This window comes from Bombyx mandarina, chromosome 08 (genome assembly GCF_030267445.1).
Source record: "Bombyx mandarina strain Sakado chromosome 08, ASM3026744v2".
NCBI classification, from domain to species: domain Eukaryota; kingdom Metazoa; phylum Arthropoda; class Insecta; order Lepidoptera; family Bombycidae; genus Bombyx; species Bombyx mandarina.
Window position 1 is genome coordinate 14,917,844 of NC_143215.1, and position 20,648 is coordinate 14,938,491.

A 20,648-nucleotide genomic window follows, 5' to 3' on the forward strand; every position below is an offset into this window, starting at 1 on the left:
CTTGAATCCAGTTGGATCTTAAGGAAATACTATAAGAAACTTCACTTAACTCAATTCAATGTAAATTCAATTCAAATTCAAAGTAATTCAATCTACACTCCTCCACTGCTGAACTCTCGCGTTCTCCAGTAGTCCCGATAACATCCCGTCTATACTCAAGACTCATTAGTTCCAAAGGTCGTTTATTTCTAATCAAATGAAAATTTTTTATTCAACACTAGTTGACCCGAAAGACTTCGTAGTGCCTCAATCGATAAATAAAAGACCTAAACTTTTGTATAAAATAAACTTAAAACAAACAAAAATAATCCATCCGACGGAGGACACATCAAAGGAAAAACAAAATGGTTATTTTTATTTAATTCCGAGCATTTTCATATTTATCTACCTTTTAAACCTTCTCTGGACGTCCACAAATAATTCAAGACCAAAATTAGCCAAATCGGTCCAGCCGTACTCGAGTTTTAGCGAGACTAACGAACAGCAATTAATTTTTATATATATATAGATATAGATAAATGAAAGTACACACTTGTTGAACGTCAAAAAGAACTACCGCCAATTCAAAAAATTCTTCAGCATACTATTCTTATTGGTTATCAAATTATTCGTAAACAATTTGAGATTGAGAATCGAAACTGGGCCTTGTACTGCAGTCCGGTAGTATTAACCACAAGACCGCGAGTTGCTGCGTTGTTGGCTCTCTCTCGGATATCCCCCTCTCCGATTATACCGTGAGGCATAGCCGAAGAATTTGTTGAGCGACAGTCTCTCTCTCTTAGTAATTATCCGTAGAACCCAACCGCTGTAACGTCTCTATTCTAGATTTGGAAGGCAATAAAAAAAACCTCACTAAATTCGACTCTGTAAATAAACTCTCCCTCTTATCATTGAGACGATAATACTTGCCACTGTGCACTATATTTGATATCAATATGTTATATCACATATTTGAACAGATATAATACGTACGCACACGCAAACACACGTACCTATACGTGTTTGACTGACGCAGATGCAACGGCGTCTCACTAAGTTCATTAATTATAAAATAAAATTGCCAAATGGACAAACTCAATACAGAATAAATCACATAACATTACAGCTCAAACAGTATCCTGGTCATTATATTTTTGAGATCAGATGGACCTTTCCTCAATTATTGTAGGGAGGTCTACAAAATGTACTCATAATTGTAAACTGTTGTAATTATAACTGTATATTGTTCTTTTGTTTTGTTTTATTACTATGTCTTTACTAACATATTTTTAAGATATTACTGTTACTAACATCAATGTGGATTAATATTTTATCTGAAATAAATGAATTTAATAATAATAATGTCAACTAAAATAAATCTGATAAGATAGCCATTTAAATAGTCACAGTGTCTGCTCGTGTTCCGTTTATGTAATAAAAATACATTTAATAAATAAGGGTCACGCACGACACCTTGATTTTGACTTCTGTCGTGGATTACAGCACCACAAAGCTAAACATAGCCTATTCAAACTTTTCAAACATCAACCCTAGTGATCATGTGGCGTGTGGTCTAAGTTTTAAGCTTTAATTCATTTTCATCGTAAATTTATTGTAATGTTGGAACTTACAGGGGATATGATTCAGTAGGGGATATGATGATATGATTTACTGGTGGTAAGACCTCTTGTGAGTCCGCACGGGTAGGTACCACCACCCTGCCTATTTCTGCCATGAAGCAGTAATACGTTTCGGTTTGAAGGGTGGGGCAGCCCTTGTAACTATACTGAGACCTTAGAACATTTCAAGGTGGGTGGCGCATTTACGTTGTAGATGTCTATGGGCTCCAGTGACTACTTGACACCAGGTGGCCTGTGAGCTCGTCCACCCATTTAAGGATTAAAAATTTTTTTTCGAAGTGTGTTGCGACTTTCAAATTATCATCATGTCCATGGAATCATGGAATACGCTAACTGAAATCTAACTAACAACAAAATCTACTAAAGCAGAAAACCACAGTATCAAGACTTAAAAGCTTTCGTAATAACAACCTTATTTGTAAAATCTTACCACCAGCTTACTTAGCACCAGGCGGGGGGTGAGCTCGTCCAATCATCTAAGCAATAAAAAAAAGTATTTAGTATAGCTGCTAATACCATGAGCGATTGAAGATACTCCATATATTTATTTTCGATGTTCTACTTTGCTACTCGCATGCAAAAGCTGTTGAAACTTTCATCGTGAAGTCACTACGAGCACCCAGACCTAAGATCCAATATTTCTATATATTTTTAATCATGATCTTTTGAAATTACAATTATTACAAAGCAACATCGAAGGCTGTAATCTTTGTAAGTGCTACTAAAAAAATTAATCATTTTTTTTCTTTTTCATCATAACAATTTATCTGAGGGTAATTTTATTTTGCGTTAATGGACCTTGACCCAAGTATATCAGCTATAATAAGTATATAACCTATAATTCAATGATAATTAAAACACTATCTTTGGCACATCGAAAATGCATACGTAATATGCATAGACAATTAGCTTCCCGTACAAAATCTAGCATAATTTTTTTGCTAAAATAGAACCTACTGCTATAAAACATAGGATATAAATGTTGCTCCTGTCCTGAAGTAACTTGTTAAAATAAAAAAATAGACAGAAACATTGGATTGTACTCATTGGCGAGCAATTGGAGAAGCCTATGTCCACCAGTGGACTGCTATAGGCTGATGATGATGGTGATGATTGTAATTATTCTGAAGTAATGATCTCAATGTCGTAGATTGGGTGAGGCCTGTGGCCAGCGGCGGAAAGCTGTAGGATAATCACGATGATGATCTCATGATTGATTACAATATATATATTTCCATCGTTCATTTATATCTATTATATCTTTTACCTAATCTTTCGTGATCCACGTATACACTAAAATCTATAATTTAAGTGCTAGATTTTATGACGAGCACACGATAAGTAATTAATTACTTTAGTTTCATAAATACGATAAGGTTATAGTATCTTTTGTGTGTTCGTAGATATTTTTATCGCTATTCCTCGATTTTGGAAACAACGTGGGAGAATACGACTTCGAGATTTATATTTTAATTGGCAATAGGCCATAGTGATAATGTCACCGCAATTAGTAATCACAATATATCTGACGCAAGTGTTGTTCAATGTGGTTTTTCGAATAAAACAAGAATATTCATTGATTGAAACCAGATTTGTAATACGCCCGATTAGTGATATATTACTTCCACCAGGATTGACATCTGAGCATGCACAAAGCTTGGTGTCATTACGCAGATGCGCATTGTCATATTTGCCAGCTACGGTAACCAATCTGGTATCAAAAGGTCCATGAGAATGTCGGTCAATTATGATCATTAAAAATAATAAGTAAGATTTAAAGAAGTAAAGATAAATAGGGAAAGGGCGCTCCCTTTCCCTATTTATCTTACCTTATTTCTGTTCACTAACTAGAAAAATAAATGCCACTTCTAAGGATGAAAAGGTAGTAACTTAAGAATACCCGAAATTCGCGTCTTCGAATTACCAGACCTTAATGACATACTGTTATAATAATGATAAAAAATATAGACAATTTTTATGATGATAATATAATTAATGTACCTATTTACATATCGCCCTTGACTTAGACCAAGCCCTTACTGGATCCGTTTTGCGCCGTTTAGTCATTTATCTCAATCCCGCATTCACACGGGTTGACTCTTTACTTATTACATTTAAATCTATTGAATTATGTACAAAGTCGGCATACATAATGATCAAGTACATAAAAACGTAACTTAACGATATGCGTTATATAGGACTGCGTAGTGTCACATCAACTGAAGGATTTTTTTTGTGTATCCATGAAGCAAGACCGTCTCTCTTTCTGACGAAATTACCATGACATTAGTAATTTCATTTAAAATTGTTTTTTATTTTATTCACGGATGCACAGAGAAGCATTTTTGGAATTTAAAAAAACCCGTGTGGCACTCGGGGACTGCCGCTGCCGCGATAAAGCTATTGCCTATCATTTTTTATCAACTTATGCAATTATAATAGACAATAATAATTTAATATTAAAACAAAAATAAAATAAGACTACGCTATATTTATAAACATTAACAAAAGCAAGCGCAACGTGTGAATGTGTTGAGCACGAGCTACATAGTAGGGAGAGCGGGGGGTGTCAGGTTTTATTTTCGTTACAGAATTTGTTGATTCGGTCGCCGCGCTCAAAGCCCGCGATAAAAGCTATGCAATAGCTTACAAAATCCATGATGTCTGTGTATGTTAAAGATACGATGACTTGTTAGAGAGCACTAAGCTTGAGATCTACGTGCTTACTTCAGACAATCATAAGCCTGTTTGAATTTAAAAGATAAATAACATATGGGTTCAAAAGAGACAAGTAGACCACTGTCTTCATTCCGTAAATGGTCCTCAATTCTAGGACTCTTTTTGGCAATGTATTTCTCATATACGGTATAGCTCAACTTTAAGATTATTTTAACTTTTAACAAACGCGCTGTGATTAACTAATCTGTAATAAATATATTGTACATATTACGTACCGAAGCGAAATTAGTTTTAGCCGAGAACGTATCGACCTATTTTACAACTATTCGATAACGAATTAAAGATAAATTTTTGTCAATTCTTATCGCATTCGTTTTGCGATCATTATTCTTAAATTTAATATATTTAATTTTCTAGGAGATTAGTTTCATTTTTGTGTTGAACTCGTCACTCGTGTTAATTCAAATACTTCTTTAAGTCGAGGGGTATACGGGTTAAGATTGAGCACGTAATGTGCATTTAACGATTGTATATTAACCGACGTGCGTCTGAAAAGCGTCAGATAATAATGCACTACAGTGTATCTCGTATTTTTTTAAACAATTTTTAACCGTAAATTTAACAACGTAAATTCAACATCATACTTCGAAATGTGAGGCCGTATACTAATTGTTATTATATAAATTTTCCCACCTTCAAGTTGGAACGTATAATTGTTTCGTGGCCGAAGTAGGCAGAATGATTACACTACCCGTAAAGACCAACAATACGTTATCCCATAGACACAGTCCACTGAGTTTCTTGCCGGATCTTCTCAGTGGGTCGCGTTTCCGATCCGGTGGCAGATTCTGCGAAGCACTGCTCTAGCTAGGGCCAGTGTTAGCAACACTTCCGGTTTGAGTCCCGAGAACTCACCTACACGTTAGGGTGAAGCTGAAATAGCCTCTCAAGGCTCTCAGCATAGGAAGAAAAAAAAATACGTCACTACAAAAACGCATTTGTATAATATAACGAATAATGTCGGTAACGTAAATATTTCTGAAACCTTAAAAATACTTCTATAAAAATAAAAGTACTAATTATTTAAATTGATTGCTAACTGCATTCAGCCCTGCTTTCCTTTTTTTTTTAATTACGTCACATGATTATTTATATACATAAAGTTGTTCTGTTTATATGATTGTCTTATCGAGAGATAAAAACTTAGAAACTGCGATTAGTGAAGGTTTTTTGATGCGTTTTATCATATATAACACGGCTGCACAGTATGCGCCCGAGAAAGCCAAATTCGATAACAATTGATAGTATGTTTGAAGAAGGGTATCCCCCGGCTTCACTTCCATTGAGCAGTCTTGCGCATAGTCGGTCGCAATTGGGAGCGTTCAATTTAGTTCACAGTGAACTAGATCGCTCAATTAATTAATTCGTTTTTAAGCTATTGCATAGCTTTTATCGCGGGCATTGAGCGCGGCGACCGAATTCATGAAATTCCGTAACGAAAAAATCCTTACACCCCTCACTTCGCCTACCATGTAGCTCGCGTTCAACACATTCACACGTTGCGCTTGTGTACCTAGTGTTTGTGAATAATCGCGTGGCGTGACGTCACACTGCATGCGCATCATGAAAAGTCTGCCTATCTCTCTCTCTCGCGCGGTCTAACTTATGAGTGTGAAGGGGACAGTTAAGGTTTTGCTTTTATTAATATTAATATAGCGTGGTCTTGTTGTATTATTGTTTTAATATTAAATTATCATTGTCTAATTATAATTGCATAAGTTGATAAAAAATGCTATGCAATAGCTTTACCGCGGCAATTCCCGAGTGCCACACGCTTGTTTTTTTTTTCTATTTTTTTCAGATCTAATTAAAAAATGAAAACTAAGTAGGGAGTAGAATGTAAATACCGTATTAGGATAAGACGTCCGGTGCATTTGTGTTGAGCGATGCACCGGTGTTCGAATCTCAGGCGGGTACAAATTTTTCTAATGAAATACGTACTCAACAAATGTTCACGATTGACTTCCACGGTGAAGGAATAACATACTGTAATAAAAATGAAACCCGCAAAATTATAATTTGCGTAATTACTTGTGGTAGGACCTCTTGTGAGTTCGCGCGAGTAGGTACCACCGCCCTGCCTATTTCTGCCGTGAAGCAGTAATACGTTTCGGTTTGAAGGGTGGGGCAGCCGTTGTTACTATACTTCAGACCTTAGAACTTATATATTACGTGGTGGGTGGCGCATTTACGTTGTAGATGTCTATGAGCTCCAGTCAACCTTAAAACCTGACGGGCTGTGAGCTCGTCCACCCATATAAGCAATAAAAAAAAAAAAAAACTGAAATTATATGCGATAGGCAGCGACTTGGCTCTGCCCCTGACATTACTGACGTTCATGAGGACGGTAAACACTCACCATCAGATGGGCCATATGCTTCAGAGTACTAGGGCAACAAAAAAGCTTTAAACATAGACTTTATTAAGAAACTCTGGTTAAAGCGGTAAGAGTAAAAATAAATCACTTCATGATAGAGTGGACTACCCGAAAAATATATGAAGAACTGAGAGTGAGATAATCGAGGAACTGGTTCAAATAGTTCACTTAAGGAACTCCTCCCACTTAGGTCGTTCGCGAACTACCCAACACTACAGTTTAGTTTGAAATACCAAATATAACTATATAAAATCGTGTGAATCCGTGACCTAGTACAAAAACCCTGACTCAAATCGGAATACACATACGAGACAAACAAATAAACACTCATTCTAACTTAAATAAGGAATACTTTTCGATATCCAGCTATTTATCAATTCATTAAAGCGTCTAGTGTAATCAAATGAAGCGACTATGCCCGAGTACAAAACCAGCGCGTGGGACTTTTTAATACGCTTTTATTAGCTTCATGTATATTTGTAACGGAATCTTTGAACATGATTTTGACCCCCTTCAAAACGTCGGATTAACTCGAAATTTGGCACACTTATTAAGGACTGATGACAATTCAATATTTAAAAAAAATATTGAAAAAATTGAAATTCAACTAAAAAATTAAAAATAAATAATAGTTTAAAAAAACTAACAAAATACGCTTTTATAGAAAATCCAACTAAAAAGTAAAAAATAAATTTTAATAAATTTGAAATAAAAATAGTGTAAGAAAAAATGATTTTATTGTAAAAAAGCGTATTTTTGTTGAGAGGTAGTATTGAGACTTCTTCAGATCTAACAATTGACTGCATTCCTCCAGCACGTCTAGAATCTCCTGTAAACATCTAATACAAAGTAGACCATGAGTTTGTCTATCTGCATCAACTAGAAATATTAAAATACAACCGCAAATCGTTACAATATTCGAAAGATTTTCAAAATACGGTCTAACACGCTGAAATGTTGACAGAATCGGCAATTTTTCCGATAGTTTCACGATCACAACAACTCTAACCCAACGACCGGTGTAATCGATTTCAACTCTTACCGGCCCATACAATTAGAGTCATTTTTAAATTGAGATGCGTCGCAAAAAAAAAACGTCAATTCCGATTTGAAAACAAACTCTTTAGACAATGGAGTACCATTGGCAGTTTTCATGGAGACAATAATAGATAATCAGATTACCTTGTTGGTATGTGACATTCAAGTTCTTGCATCGTTTTGTGCATTCTAGAAGTATGTTTTAACCGACCGATACTGAAATTATAATTTGCGTAATTACTGGTGGTAGGACCTCTTGTGAGTCCGCGCGGGTAGGTACCACCATCCTGCCTATTTCTGCCGTGAAGCAGTAATGCGTTTCGGTTTGATGGGCGGGGCAGCCGTTGTAACTATACTGAGACTTTAGAACTGATATCTCAAGGTGGGTGGCGCATTTACGTTATAGATGTCTATAAGCTTCAATAACCACTGAACACCAGGTGGGCTGTGAACTCGTCCACCCATTTAAGCAATAAAAAAAACAGAGTGTGATTGAAACCACCGAACGAAAACTCACGTACGAAATACGAATGTTTACATAAAAACTAAAATTACAAACGATTTGAACTAGACAAATGTAATTTGATGTATACTTTCTCTAAGAGCATATCCTTCGGTGTAACAAACGTGTCTTCTGCCTCAATGCTGGTGGTAGGGCGCATTGGAAGCCCGCATTGGTAGGTATCGCCCTGCCTATTTCTACCGCCAAGCCGGCAAAACATTCTGGTCTGAGAGGTTGATACTTCAACCGTAACTGACGAGGTGGGTGACGACGTCCGTATCGTGCTGCCCATGGACCTATGTGACCACATAAACACAGGCGCAGATTGTTCACCGATATATAAAAAATGTATCTACAAACAGAACTGCTCCGGTTTCTCAAAATTGCAAACTCATTTCGTGTGACGTCATTTGGGGCCAACGTGAATGACTAAACAAATATTGTACGCTACTAGTCACATACTTTTCTATAACAGTGCGATTCTAATTCGCTTTGTGAAGTCACACGCGATGACAATGTTTAGAAGGATTTTGTCAGAAATATTAGTAGAAATAGTTCGTTGACCCTGTCAGAGATCACAGCGGAATACTAAAATTTAATCTTGTCTCTAAATTAGTCAATGACAAATAATTATTCAACCAGTCCTCAATCTAAATAACTGCTCTAATAACGAAAATGACATTTCACTCGCGAAGTGCTTAGAGTCGAATGATGTCTTATTTACGAGAATATGATAAGGCGCTTCGTATTATGAGAAAACGGATGAGGAACATCAGATATTCATCTAAAACCAGAGCCCCTTAGTTTGATCAGGTAATTGCTGTGGCTGCGTAATTATGTTTAACAAATATACGTAAAACAGTTTTGTTTGTAGGGCTTTTCATTTTATGAATAATTCTAGGGGCTTCGCGTGCTCTCACAGATCCTCGGGCACTCACAATGAAAAACTTTTACAGTTCCTACCAAAAAACTCGAACCGTGATTGCGAAAGAAAAATTTACATAGTGCTTGCAAATATTTATTTTCGTTAATTGTATTTGGTTCTTGTGTCTTCTTCTATGACGAGCTGTGTCTGCGACTTCGTTCTATTTTAATCATACTAACTAACTAAACGCTTAACGCATTTAAAGCCATGTAACATAATCATAGCGCGATTCAGGAAACTAGCACCCTGTCTATCAAGTACTACTGAAACGCGTTTATAACTTTATAAATGATATGTAGCATTTTTATAAAATTAAATATCACAGCAGTTAAATATCACAATATCTTCGCTTCGATATAAACGCAATGTCTGTTATGCAACACTAATTATTTGATCGAAATGTATCCAATTTTGTTAGTGTGTGCACACACACAGACCCATATCGCTTCATTTATGTACATCAGTATAATGGTGGGTATAATTTTCTCTACGGTGTAGTTAGTTTCATTTGAATTAATGGCAAATATATCAAGTTTTGTTAGTAGCCTAGACAAGCGTTTTAGCTTACTTTTGGTCCAGCGCTACTACGCATGTACTCATATCAACAAAAACTAGAGATTTTTTGGATTAGATGATCGCATTAGCTCACGATCTATCCGCAGTTAGATTGTTCGGAGCCCACCTCGAAACATGAGGTCGATGTCTCATTGGGTACACCCAAGAATCGCACAACTGTCTCACATCAGTTTTCGACACATCGTAAATAGTAAAACGAAAAAATAATAATAATAATTTAACTATGGTAATTGGGCTGAACGAATGTTAAGCTTTTTTTATTGCTTAGATGGGTGGACGAGCTCACGGCCCACCTGGCGTTAAGTGGTTACCGGAGCCCATAGACATCTGCAACATAAATGCCGCCACCCACCAAGAGACATGAGCTCTAAGGTCTTGGTATGGTAAGCTCGATGATAAGAGTTCTGTATAACCAGTATTAATTTAATACTTATACTGGTTATACCGAAGTACGCAAATAACATTATATCAGTAATCAATTTGAAAACGACACTAGGAGGACAGAAGAAATGTAATAAATTTTCTATAATCTAGCAAAATAAATAACATAACTGGAGCGACGGAAAAATAACAACTAAAAAGCAATAAATATTAATATTATTTGTATGTGTGTGCATGTGCAACAAAGATACATCATTTCTTTTATCAGACGACCTATTTTCTTATAATCTGCGCTTTGTTACTGTCTGTTTTATTTTTTAAGAAACACTGGAGAAATGTACGCGGTACACCTCATTCAGAAGCGGCTAGAAATGTGGATTTAATAAAAGTTATTTTGAAAACTCGCAACCGTCAATAGAAAATAAAATCTAAAAAACTAATTGAATCAATTCCTTGTGGATCTATAAGACTATAACAGCTAAATTAATATCAAAAAAGACCAATGCTAACATGTCGATAGCCTGTAGCGCTTATACTGATCGCCTCGTTGGTGGAATGGTTAGATTATTATCACGGGATCCAAGTTCAATTCGCTAGCCCGATTAATTTGTGACAGTTTCTGAGTATGCTGATATATCTCACTTAGCTTTCGGCACATAACTCGAGGCCACATTGTACCTTGTGTCTGATTGTGAAGAGTTTTTTTTTTTATTGCTCTGATAGGTGGACGAGCTCACATCCCACCAGGTGTTAAACGGTTACTAGAGCCCATAGACATCTACAACGTAAATGCGCCACCCACCTTGGGATATAAGTTCACTTCACTTAGTTAACTTAGTTTCACTTAGTAAACTTATCTTACGTTTCCTCCAGGTCGCCTTTTACACATGACTCATTAAGCGAAACAATCAAAATGGTGGACAGTCAGACGCAACACTTCTGTCTCCGATGGAACAACTACCAGCGCAGTATTACCAGCGCCTTCGAGAACCTTCGCGACGACGAGGACTTCGTCGACGTCACGCTCGCCTGCGACGGGAAAAGCCTCAAAGCTCATAGAGTCGTACTGTCAGCTTGCAGCCCTTATTTCAGAGAATTATTGAAGGTAAATTTATGAATAGTATTATTATAATTCATAATTATATTATATAATGGTATAATTTATTTATGTATGTATGTATGTATATATTTTTTTTTTGTGTATGTATTTGTAATTTGATATAAACTAGTGGTCTCGCAGTAGTCGAGATTCGACTATAATTATCGTAAGTTTGAACATTATTAAGGTTCTATTGTCAAAGATTATTATACTTCTATAATCACAGATTTCGACTACACTATAGACAAATAAATATAAAGATAAACAATACCTATTAACTTAGTCTCAATTTGACCACAGACTTTAAGCAATAACAAAAGTTTGACAATAAACAAAGAGTGTATGTATCTGTGTGCGTGTGTCAAATACATGGTAGTGTGTGTAATGTTTTTTTATGCATAATTTAAAAAATATATTAGCATTGCACTCCTCTATATGCTGTATAAGTGTGGGAAATTTCATACTTCTCCGTCCGCGCAATTTTCGTAAAAAGGGGGTACAAAGTTTTTGCTTCACGTATTAACATGTAGATTTTATTCCACCTACCACTGTTCACTCTGCACTACCTTTGATTGACTGGTCGAGAATGCCTTAGGCATTAAGTCCGCCAATGTAAATTTTACATAAAGTATAATAAATAAATAAAATAGTAGTCTTGTATTTATGGTAGAGCGTGCTAGTGCCTATTTAATATTTCCTAGTGTTTGGACCTATGTATTTTAGAAGATGAAGATGAGATCAGGACGGTATTCGATAAGCGCTTAATACCAGTGCTGCTATGAACTCATCTGCCGATTTTAACTATAAAAATACTATGGGCCTTCTATCAAGCATCAATTTCATTTGATGACTTTTTTTGACGAGAAAATTTGAAGTTAATTTTTCAGGGAAACCATAAGTTAATTTAAGCATGTGTAATATTTTTTTTACGTTTTTCTTTTACCGAGGCAAAGTCTAACTACGTGCTACTATCAGTACAAGAACCTCTAGTGAATGGTCACTTATCATCTCTACCTTAATTTCACATCAAGAAGAAACTTGAAAAGAAACTAATTGACAAATGTTTTAATAAGAAAGAAAATCGTGTAAAAACGGACAAAACACGCTCAATGTCTTACACGCTGTCAGGTGTGGGGTTCGAACCCACGCTCCCTCTCGGGAACCAGAGCTTAAATCTGGCGCCTTAGACCACTCGGCCAACCTGACATTCCGAGTAATGTCGAATTTAATGAATTGTCACAGTTGTGCTACTTACTTCAATAAATTATTATTTTTCGCAATTAATTTACTGGTGATAAGACGTCTTGTAAGTCCGCACGGGTAGGTACCACCACCCTACCTATTTCTGCCGTGAAGTAATAATGCGTTTCGGTTTAAAGGGTAGGGCGACCGCTGTAGCTATACTGAGACCTTAGAACTCATGTCTCAAGGTGGGCGGCGGCATTTACGTTGTAGATGTCTATGGGCTCCGGTAACCACTTAACATTAGGTGGGCTGTGAGTTTGTCCATCTGTCTAAACAAATCTTTACTGTAAACATGAAGATCTAATTTATTTTAAAATTACTTGTCTACAGTTTTGTAGTTTCCAGACGGTATTTAGAAGTAAGTTACTTCCTACCTTCCTTCCTTCGACTCAACACGGTCCGTTTCTTATCAGTCCACGCCGTGCAAGCATCCAGTGATCGTGCTTCAAGACGTGGCGTACACAGACCTTCACGCCCTGGTCGAGTTCATCTACCACGGCGAGGTCAACGTTCACCAGCACAGCTTGTCCTCATTCCTGAAGACAGCTGAGGTGCTCCGTGTCTCCGGTCTCACACACAATGACGCTGCCCAGGGGGTATGTATCAGGAGACGATGAATTTATAGTTCAAACTATTTCACACTATTATAGATACTAGTGGTCCCCCAGTAGTGGAAATTTGACTATAATTAATTGAAATTAATATCTTAAACATTAATATGGTTCTATTGTCATAGACTATATTTCTTTAATCACAGATTTATTAAAGATAAACAATATTAATCTATTCTCAATTTAAACACAGACTTTAAGTAGTAAAAAAAGTTTGACAATACACAAAAGAGTTTAAATGCGAGTGTGTGTCAAATACACGGTAGTGTGTGTAATGATTTTTTTATTGATTTAATGTATTTTTTATGCAATTTTTATATAAATTAAATCCTCTATATAAATTATAAGTGTGGGAAATTTTATACTCTTCCGTCTTCACGTATTAATATATAGATAATTGCGAATAATTAGATGACACCGTATGCCCCTAATGTCAGCAGACATCATAAAACGTTAATATTATTATAAATGAACAGAGCTGTCTGTATAAATCATAGCTAAAACGAATAAAAACTAATTAAAGCAATTTTTTTTCCCAATAGCCCCTGCTGCAGACCATGCGGTCGTCAGCAGCTCCGTCACCCCACACGCCACCCCACCCGGCCCACTCTACCCATATACCGCAACCCTACCCTGACAAACTCGAGGAAGCTCTTCTTCAACCCTCATCCAGCATCCCGCCCATGATGCGCCGCATTCCTCTTCCTCCACCGCGACGTATGAGCTCCACTGACAACTCGCCTGACGTCATAAAGCGTCCACGTCACGACAACAACAACACAGAATCCCCACAAATGCACGCCGCCGACTTCTCGACCAAGAACCACTCGATTCTGAACAGCAGGGGTCACGAGCAGGGGAACAACGGAAACGGCATCTCCAATAGCAGCTCGTCACCTTCCCCGAGGCTGATGGACGAAGTGAAAAACGAACCGGTCGACATGATATGCCCTTCCAACCCTGATATAGATCGCTGCACGGATGACACACCGCCGCATACTCATCACCGACCAATCGTGAGTTTCTATAATTATAATCTTCTAGTTTCGCTCTTCCCCTCCAGGTAATTGCATCTATTATCGTTTGATTTCACCATCGCTTAAGTCATTTGTCTTTGGAGGTAGATACCATCGTCCAGAGTATTATCTAAGCTGATTAGTCGGCAGTAGGCTGCGGTGTAGATTTTTTCTATGATCGAAGACTATGGTATCTGCAGACGATGACAATTAGATCGGTTTCGAAGCCTCAAGTCCTCTCGATTTCTTGTGAACCAGAGCTCGTCTAAGTCACATAGAGTTATTGCCTAAAATCTAATATTTAAAAGCTAATATAAAAAAAAGACATGCCCGCTGAGTTTCTTGCCAGTTCTTCTCAGGACGGAGGCTTATTTTTGTGAATTGACGGTAGTTCTTTTTGACGTTCAACAAGTAGGTATGTACTTTCATTTATGTTGAATAATTATAATTTTTCATTTGATTTGATTTGATTTGTCAATACTTAAGACTAAATTATCCTATAATCGAGATTTGCAGATCTGATCTATGTAAATTATTCCTTAATTTAAACTATTTTTACGATTTGATCTCTCGTTTTTTATTGTCATTACATTATCATAATACCTTAGACGTTCATGACCACGAAAACTGTAAAATATTCAAAACATCGGAAATGACATAATGACAATAAAAAAAACTAGAGATTACATCGTAAAAGTGGTGTTAATTATTGCTGAACGTTATCAACCTAAGCTAAGTAACGCGCATACGAGATAAGAACGTGACACACACAAGCAGAATCTAATATCAAATGTCTTCACGAAACTACTGACTTCGACCGGAAATCGAACCGGACTCGACAAGGCAATCTGAGCTGAGAGACTACAGTTCAGCACAAGCCTAGCTACTCGCGTGACATTAGATATGATCAAACTTCAGTCTGCTTCCTAAAAGAATTAAACATAAAAAAATAAGCTTACTGCGCTTAGACAAAACAAACGCATCATTAAAATGGTTACAGGGAAGTATTGAAGTAACAACCGGTAGGCTATGTTTCGTAAATATATTCTGTAGTACATTCAAAACGAGTTCACTGTTTATCTTATACCTTTAAACTAGCAATTATTGTATATTAATATATATATATAATCTGAGTCTCGGAAACGGCTCCAACGATTTTCATAAAATTTAGTATATAGGGGGACTTCGGGGGCGATAAATCGATCTAGCTACGTTTTATTTTCAGAAAATGTTGTTTTATTCGTGTTTTCAATAATCAACTCTTCCCGACATCTATTGGCGAATAATAATACTATTTTTCTTAATTGAGGGCAACTAACCGCTTTAAAGACACAACAAGATGACGTTATCAAACATCATCATCTAGTTTTTATATAATTATACTTGTTAGGACAGAAAAACAAACGGTTGTAGAAAAGTAACTAATTAAAATATAATGATAACAAATATCTATTATTTGTCTGAGTCGGAACTACTAATATATAATAATAAAAACCGTAAAGTTATGTACTTACACGGTTTATTGACACGTTGATTAATTCTAGTCGTCCATTGTAAATTATTTTTTACTAGCTGACCTGGCAGACTTCGTAGTGCATCAATCGATAAATAAAAGACCTAAACTTTTATATCAAATAAACTTAAAACAAACAAAAGGAATCCGTCCGCCGGGGGACACATCAAAGGAAAAACAAAATTGTTATTTTTATTTAATTCCGAGCATTTTCATATTTATCTAAACCTTTTAAACCTTGTGTGGACTTCCACAAATGATTCAAGACCAAAATTAACCAAATCGGTGCAGCCGTTCTCGAGTTTTAGCGTGACTAACGAACAGCAATTCATTTTTATATATAGAGATATCTGAAAAAGTAAAGCGCAATAAGAAAATAATAAAAAAGTAAAATGAGAATGGTAAATGTGAGAATGCTAAATGCTTCTCGCCGGATTTCTCAGTGGGTCGCGTTTCCGATCCGGTGGTAGATTCTGCTAAGCACTGCTCTTGCTAGGGCCAGTGTTAGCAACACTTCCGGTTTGAGTCCCGAGAACTCACCTACACGTTAGGGCGAAGCTGAAATAGCCTCTCAAGGCTGTCAGCACGGGTAGGGAAATAAAATTGGGTCAATTAAAATTTTGAAAATATTTTTTGGTAACCTTAATCCGTCCCTTTGGTTTGTACTCGTAGAAACGTCTAGCTCTACCCGGAACCGACCAAGTATCCGGTGTCGATAATTCATTTATTTTTATCGCTCTCACGGCCTGTTGGACTGACCAGCGAATTGAAGCAAGAAAGTTTTTTTTTATTTTATTGCTTAGTTGGTTGGACGAGCTCACAGCCCACCTGGTGTTAAGTGGTTACTAGAGCCCATGGACATCTACAACGTAAATGCGCCACCCACCTTGAGATATAAGTTCTAAGATCTCAGTATAGTTACAACGGCTGCCCCGCCCTTCAAACCGAAACGCATTACTGCTTCACGGCAGAAATAGGCAGGGCGGAAGTTTGGCGGATTCTTGAAATCGTTTTCATCCAAGTGGTTTTGTTATGAACTCATCAGTCGCTTTAAACGTAATATGATAGTTGCCGCACAGACTACATTTTAAAATTAAAAGAACACTTCGCCTTTTTTCATATACCTATATACATTATTTTAAGCAAAGCCTTAAACTGTCCTTGATTTCGTTTTTGATATAAACAATACAAAAATATTAAGCTATTTCTAAGCACAGAATTAATTTTATTTTATACTCTTATCAACCTGCGTGATAATACAGTTTTACTATAAAAACATATGTACATATGTGTACCTACATATTATTATGTACATATGTATATAATGAAGGCTGTGACAAGATAACAGAGATAAATAGTATTCTGAGGCTCCATGTTTGTGTAGCTAGGTAAATGAGCTCACTGCACCCTTGGTGTTAAAATGGTTACCGAAGTATAAATTACCGCCTCCCCCCTTGAGACGTGAGGTCGAAACTTCTGTTGCATTGTCAAACGACTGTGTCAACCTGAAGGACTTATTAGATTATCCCTCCATCTCATTTTTACCATTGCACCTCCTTCCACCAGGAGCATCTGGGTTCATCGATATATATTATATATATAGTTATAATACATAGTGGTCGTGGTCATGCATCAGTCAAATCCTGCGATACCGATGCTCTCGCGATGCGACGCCATGTGGCACGGTATTTCGCAGAGTGAGAGCCATCACTTATGTTGGAGCGAGTCATAGATTTTATGAGATCGGTCCATCGTGTTGGAGGTAAGTAGTCCGAGAGATTTTTTGCCCTCGACTTGGCGTACAATAAAGAATACTCTCTCTCTCCCTCTCTCCCTCTCTTCCTCTCTCCCTCTCTCTCTCTCTCCCTCTCTCCCTCTCTCTCTCTCTCCCTCTCTCCCTCAGCTGAACGTCCCTGTACGAGGTTTCCCGAGCTCTATGCCATGTCCTTCTTCTACCCCTATAAATATATGTCTCCAACGAGAGATACAGTAACTTATTTATTATAATTTTTTTCATAATTTTTAATCTAACACTGAAACTTTTGAACATTATTCTGAATTCAATACGAATCTAATAAACAACATATGTATATGTATGTATGTGGGTAACAAAAAAACTTTAGACTTGTTCGACAAAAATTGTCAAATAAAAATAAATGAAATCAAAGATTAATTACAACTAGTGGTCCCGCAGTAGTCGAAATTCGACTATAATTAATTGAAATTATAAGTTTCGACATTATTATGGTCCTATTGTTACAGATTTCGCCAAGACTACACTATAGACAAATACTCGTAATATTAAAGATAAACAATACTAACCTATTCTCAATTTGACTACAGACTTTAAACAATAACAAAAGTTTGACAATAAACAAAGAGTATATGTGTGTGTGTCAAATACATGGTAGAGTGTGTAATGTTTTCTTTATTGATTTAATGTATCTTTTATGCATTATTTAAAAAAAAAATTGGCATTTTGCACTTCTTCTCTATATTCTATAAGTGTGGAAAATTTCATACTACTCCGTCCGCGCAATTTTCGTAAAAAGAGATACAAAGTTTTTGCTTCACGTATTAATATATAGATACCTACCTAAATTTTAATGTCTAATACAATTGATAATAATCGTCAACTTATTTGGATATTTTTACTTGTCAGTTAGTGACGTTTATAAAAATGTTCAAGGACATCCTCCATGTCAATCGTAGGTTAAGTAGCGTAATTGTTTAATGCATATCGTCAGTAAAATTATTTCCTTACATTATAAGGTTGATTAGTTTTCGTTATCGTGTTGTTTTATCCTATAGTTGTAAGGAACATTGTGTACAAACTCAGCACATTTGTCTTGCTTATTTTTTTTTCCTACCTATGCTGATAACCTTGAGAGGCTATTTCAGCGTAACCTTAGCTAGTAGGTGAGTTCACGGGGCTCAAACCTGACGACGTTGCTAAGACGAACCCTAGCAAGAGCCGTGCTCCGCAGAATCTACCACCAGATCGGAAACGCGACCCACTGAAAAGATCCGGGGAGAAACTCAGTGGGCTGTGTCTGTGGGTTAATTTACTCGTCGAGCCCTTCGTCGCAAGATGAATGCTTAGTCGTGCGCACATGGCGTATGTTGCAAGCCAGATATTTTTTTCTCTTGTTGTTCTTTTTTGTGTATCTTTTATCGTGTGCCTAATAAATAAATTAAATTAAATTTTTCTTAGGGAGGTCCACCGTCGCGCAGTAGCTCTGCTGATGCCGAAGACCGCACCCCTCCCCCGCAGCTGCCGCCCTCACCATTCATTCCGCCCCCCGACACGAAGCTCTTCAACCCGTCTAACTCCTACAACTTTACAATGGAGGCACTGGCTCAACACTCGACACTAGCCGGTAATTATAATTATCAATATGCCGCATGTTGTGTAACCTCAATTACATGTTTGAGATGATTCCATCATCTCGTTTTTACCATCGCACCGTCTGCCACCGGAGTAGAGTTCATCCATACTACCTGGAGCCACTTCGTTCATTCACAGTGCGTTTCCAGATATATTTTTTGCCACGTACCATCCGGCTATGGAATGAGCTCCCCTCCACGGTGTTTCCCGAGCGCTATGACATGCCCTTCTTCAAACGAAGCTTGTAGAGAGTACTTAACGGTAGATAGCGGCTTGGCTCTGCCCCTGGCATTGCTAAAGTCCATGGGCGACGATAACCACTCACCATCAGGTGGGCCGTATGCTCGTCTACCTACAAGGTCAATAAAACAAAAATTGTTATCCTCAATAATTACGTGAGGAAATTAATATGCGAAATTGTTTTTTTAGGCGTTTAAAATATATCATGTCTTGTGTAGTGCTGGAAGTAAAATTATTTGCATTTTAAATATTTGATTTAACAATAGAGATAAATCGTGATGGACGAACAACTATTTAGAGACAACGTGCTTATATAAATAACGTTTTTTACAACAAACACTAACTAACGTGAGCCGTAAAGCACTGTTTTATTGGTTTACACGAATAGATGAGCTTAAAGTTCACTTAGCGTCAAGCGAATACCGGAGCCCGAAGAAATCGCGACTTCATTAATTACAAATGGTTTTTTTTATAGCTTAGATGGGTGGACGAGCTCACAGCCCACCTGGTGTTTAGTGGTTACGGGAGCCCAAAGACATCTACAATGTAAATTCCGCCACCCACCTTGAGAAATGAGTTCTAAGGTCTCAGTATAGTTACAACGGCTTCAGGCCGAAACGCATTACTGCTTCACGACAGAAATAGGCAGGGCGGTGGTACCTACCCGTGCGGACTCAGAAGACGTCCTACCACCAGTAAAATTTCAATTATTAATCAATTAAGGCCTTTCAAATGCGAACCAGTTTTTTTTTTTCAGAAGATTTATAACATATCCCTGTTTGTCAACACAGCGGTGTTGTCATCGCGATGGTCTGATAATAAAACTTGATGATGGATCTCGTTAACCGAAATTAGATTTGTTAGCACTAAGCGTGGTGTGATATTCGCAGGTCTACAAAGTCCACTGGCTTCGGACGGAATGGCGAGCACATCTCAAGGTTAGTGCCGGCTTATCTGCCAACAAACTTACTGCATTACTTACATATATTGAAAGAAACGATATTTTTAATGCACTGTCTGTCGAATGCCACCATCACCGCTTCCTCTCTGCTCTGTCATTATTAGGTTTATGTATCATTAAAGGTTTTATATTTAAATTAAATGTATGAGGCAAATCACGTGACCTATGTAGTATATGTAAATATTCTATGTATATTTATATATCTAACTCTCTATATGTGTCTTCATTTGTGCTCTGTGTTCTATTTTTGAAATAAATGTTAGCTTTTGTGTTATGGTTCGATGGAGACCCGTAGGCGTTAATAGCTCTCGTCATTTTAATTCAAACGTTTGACCGCTCTGTTTTAATCTATGCGGTATTTTCTGAACATTGAACCAAAACGCAATGCGGCGTGCATGTTATTGTATTGTAACATAGT

The 20,648-nt window shown here is 37.0% G+C and overlaps 1 protein-coding gene and 1 non-coding gene across 9 annotated transcripts in view; one reads left to right on the forward strand and one right to left on the reverse strand.

Annotated features, from left to right (window-relative positions):
* br (broad-complex core protein) overlaps nucleotides 1–20,648 on the forward strand; it is a 160,483-nt gene that overhangs the window by 124,343 nt on the left and 15,492 nt on the right. For all 8 annotated transcript variants that reach the window (XR_016323446.1, XR_016323445.1, XM_089729303.1 and 5 more), the window contains 5 exons: nucleotides 11,031–11,262; nucleotides 12,915–13,097; nucleotides 13,655–14,128; nucleotides 18,856–19,021; nucleotides 20,160–20,207. Coding sequence is in view for 6 of the 8 variants with exons in the window: in XM_089729303.1 (XP_089585429.1) it covers nucleotides 11,071–11,262; nucleotides 12,915–13,097; nucleotides 13,655–14,128; nucleotides 18,856–19,021; nucleotides 20,160–20,207 (1,063 nt within the window). In the remaining 2 variants the exon portion in view is untranslated. The remainder of the gene's footprint in view (nucleotides 1–11,030; nucleotides 11,263–12,914; nucleotides 13,098–13,654; nucleotides 14,129–18,855; nucleotides 19,022–20,159; nucleotides 20,208–20,648) is intronic.
* On the reverse strand, nucleotides 12,379–12,462 carry TRNAL-UAA (transfer RNA leucine (anticodon UAA)). Its single transcript has one exon. It is a non-coding gene; the product is annotated as a tRNA-Leu (tRNA).